The sequence below is a fragment of the Loa loa genome (genome assembly GCF_000183805.2).
Source record: "Loa loa unplaced genomic scaffold supercont3.13, whole genome shotgun sequence".
NCBI classification, from domain to species: domain Eukaryota; kingdom Metazoa; phylum Nematoda; class Chromadorea; order Rhabditida; family Onchocercidae; genus Loa; species Loa loa.
Genome location: NW_018108193.1, coordinates 409,205 through 413,038, shown reverse-complemented (window position 1 = coordinate 413,038; position 3,834 = coordinate 409,205). Strand labels below are relative to the sequence as shown.

The 3,834-nt window shown below is 25.2% G+C and overlaps 1 protein-coding gene across 1 annotated transcript; it reads right to left on the bottom strand.

The window, feature by feature from the left end:
- Positions 1–3,528: 3,528 nt before the first annotated feature.
- Positions 3,529–3,834, bottom strand: LOAG_13421 (hypothetical protein; the record flags this gene model as incomplete). The annotated part of the gene is made up of 1 exon (XM_003148929.1): positions 3,529–3,834. A coding segment is annotated over one exon (306 nt), but the record flags the coding sequence as incomplete, so codon positions are not given.

Below are 3,834 nucleotides of genomic sequence, written 5' to 3'. Positions count from 1 at the left end.
AAGATATCTCTTTCTTTTTTTTTTTTTTTTTGTTAGACAATAATGCGAGGACGAAAAATACTTATTATTCAGTAAAAGATTGAAAATTTGAAATTTTATTGGGGCGGGTGGGGTTGCATCATAGAATGCAATGCAGTAATTTCGCCTAAATTAGAATCTCTTCTTCCTTCCTGTTTCCGGGACCGGAATCATTGTCATAATATTACGCATTAGAGGAAGAAGGTAAAAAGACTAAAATTATTACATTATCATTTCGTTCATTCGTTTTTTATCAGAAGAAGATTAAAATTTGATGATTTCATTCAAAAAAAAAAACGAAAACCTTTGATGTGCAAAATTCATAAGAAAAGGAAAAACAATTATATTATGGCAATCGATTCAATTATTATATTCAACAAGTCCTTTTCTTTTTTTTTGATGAAATTTTACGATTCAAATATTTCATTTGATGAAATTCGACTACTCACGTTAAAGTTAATGATTTTATCCAAAAAAGACAAGGAGATTTTTTGAAAGTTTCGATATGCAAATATATACAGAAAGGAAATCTTGCTGGATTGAATTAAAATATGGTGATCTTTAGCTTTAAATTTAATAAAATTATTTATATTCATAAAAGAATACAATTCCAATGTATTTCACAGAACAGTTCACTTTCTTGCAAAATTATTCGTAAAAATTTGCAATTTTGTTTAATAATTTCCGGTATTTTGATTAAGTATAGCAATTTTTCTCAAAATAAATCATACTAAAGTAATAAATTTTTACTGAAATTAACTATGATTCAAATAAATGATGACATATGCGCCACATAAATGTCATAACTGTTTACTGTTGACAGTATCGTTGGTCATTATGAATATACCATCCCTATCTTTCCAACAGCACTATTATTAATTTGCCCTAAATTTGAACAAATTTATAGCATTTCAAATAGAAATAAAGCAAAATAGGAATGACTAAATGTCTTTATTAATTTTACAGTTGAAATTTCCACTAAGTAAAATGCATTCTATAAAACGATGTTTACTATAAATAATGATATTTACTATAAATATGACGTTTACTACATACCATTCCATATAAAAACTATAATGCAAAAAATAAGTCCTTCCAAAATTTTAGAAAAAAGAAAAGCTATAATAAAAAGACTATTAACTATAATATATAAAAACTATAATAAAAATATTTTATTCGATTTATTAATTTATTTTAATTTATCATTTATATCTTCACGAAACAAAAAGAACAATTAGTAAATGTGTGCTGAAGGAGAACTGTAATTTAAATATTTTCTTAGTAGATCAAATTTTCTAAATTATAAAATGAAATTCGAATAAAAAGGAAAATGGAAACTCGAAGGTGACAATTTGATGTGTTGCTTTATTCCCGCAATGTGACACCAATATGTGTCATCGTTAAGATGATGATGATGATAATGACAACGTTGATCACCTTTTCTTGGATTTATGATGTCTTTTAACATGAGACAAACATGTTATTTGTTAAAATTTTCGCAAATTTTGCAAAAAAAAAAAGCACAATGAAATTAGTGATAAGAAGTATTAACTGTTATAAGTAATTTAATTCTTCAAAATTTCTATCTTTTTGGAAATATTATTTCCTCAGATATTTCTTCTTCATTCCACAACTAATTAGATTAATGAATGTAAAAAGAATTAGCATTTCTCAGTTTCTTTCTTTTTGTTAGATAATACTGAGAAATTACTAATAAAGATATTATTTATTGGATAAATGCAGAAAATTGTCGCCATACTTGAATTGTCTAAAAAATAATGATTTTCATTTTCTTTTTACACTCTCAATCCTTTTTAAATGACTTTTAAATTTCCGACTTTCATTTATCATATGATATTTGATTTCAAAGAATATGCAAATAATATAGCTAAAATTAAATTTAAAAAAGAGAAATAATAATAATAATTACTTGCAAAAAAAAGAAAAATTTGATATTTACTTTAAATCTGATACATTATTCATTCTAAATTTGATATTTATTTTAAAATTTGGCATATACTTATCGAAATGAAAGATAAAGAAACTGTGGAAGTTTCTTTTGAAAGTAAAAGATATGCTTAATGTTTTAAAAGAAATGGCAACAAAAAATGGTATAGTAAATAATTTCTTAGGTTTTGGTAATTGAAGTGTTTTTCTCTTCCTAAAGAAAGCGAAAATTCTGCTAAATACTGCTAAACAAATAAGAGAAATAGGTATAAGTTGCTAAACAAATAACAGGAAGGCAATGTAAATGTGGAATACGAACCAAATAACAGGAATAGAGTATAAAATGGAATACTAAACAAGTAACAGGAATAGAATATAAATTGGAATTGGAATTAAAAGAATAAGAACAAGAATATAGCATAATCTACACATAGCCACATTTGAAATGGAAGGACTATTTTAAAGGTAAAGTTGCTTGTCTCTTAAAGTATCAGTGAAAATGCTTGAATTTGATAATTTGGGTACAGTAAGCTTAATTTAGATACAGTAAGCTTCTGATAGCCTTTAACCCTTTTATCTTCTATTTTTTAACTTTTTGAAAAGAATTCTTAATCGTCAAAAAAGCATATAATAATATATCCATATGACAGGTAGTTTAACAATTAAACGGAATAGAAAGCACTTCACTTTAATCATTTAATATTATGAATAAATATCGATTACCAAGAATATTCCAAATATTTATTTTGAAATTTTAAAATTTCTTTCAAATATCATAGCATTAATTATTGCTTTCAAAGTTTGGCGTCTAAAATTTTTACATTTGGCGGAAAATGATGAAATTCGATGACATACCTCATACTTATCTAACCTTCATTGGTTACCTATAGTTTGAATTTCAATGATATTTCATTCTTCCTTTCTCTCTCTTTTTTTGTTGCCTAAAGAATCATATGCCATTTTCCAGCTGAGAAATAAATACCGTAGTTTGAAAAAATAAAATTAAGGAAAAAAATGAGCCATTGTTCAAAAATGGAAAAGGCGAAAATTCTCAAGATGCTGCAATTGATATGGAAGATTTCTTAAAGGCTAAATTAAATTAATTTGCATTTTGATGGGTGAAAAAAAATAGGAAAATTAATTGGAATGTCGGAAGAACAAAAAAGTAAAAATCAAAAGTGAAATTGATGAAATTACTTGAATCTAATCGGACATTACAATCATTCTTGCAGAAATAAATTAATAATGAAATAACTTTTAATTCCATAAATTTCATAAATTTTAATGATGAAATAATTTTTTTAAATGTGCGAAATTACAGTTTTAGAAAGTTTAAAATGCAAGTGAAATGAGGGGCATGAAGATTTGAATAATATTCAAATAATTTGAATCCTTCCCAAATTTTTTTTCACTTTTTTTTTGCCAAATTTGTCAGCAAAATTAACGATAATAAAAGTATGATAAAAAGGTCAAGATAAAGCAATAAATGGATAAGAAAGAAGAAGACTGACAGACAGCCACCTGTAGTGGTTTTTGAAATTATAAGCAAAAGAGCTTATTATGCAAATGAGACATGACAATCTCTCTAAGGGATTGAAAAATCGTACACTGATAGATAAATAAATAAATAAATATATAATATATATACAAAAAAAAATAAATAAATAAATATATATATATATATACAATAAATAAATAAATATATAAATGTATATATGTGTGTGTACGTGTATGTGTGTGTGTATGTATGTGTGTGTGCGTATGTGTATGCGTGTGTACGTGTGTGTTATGTATGTGTACGTATGTGTATATATATATATATATATATATATATATGTGTGTGTGTGTGTGTGTGTGTGTGTGTGTGTG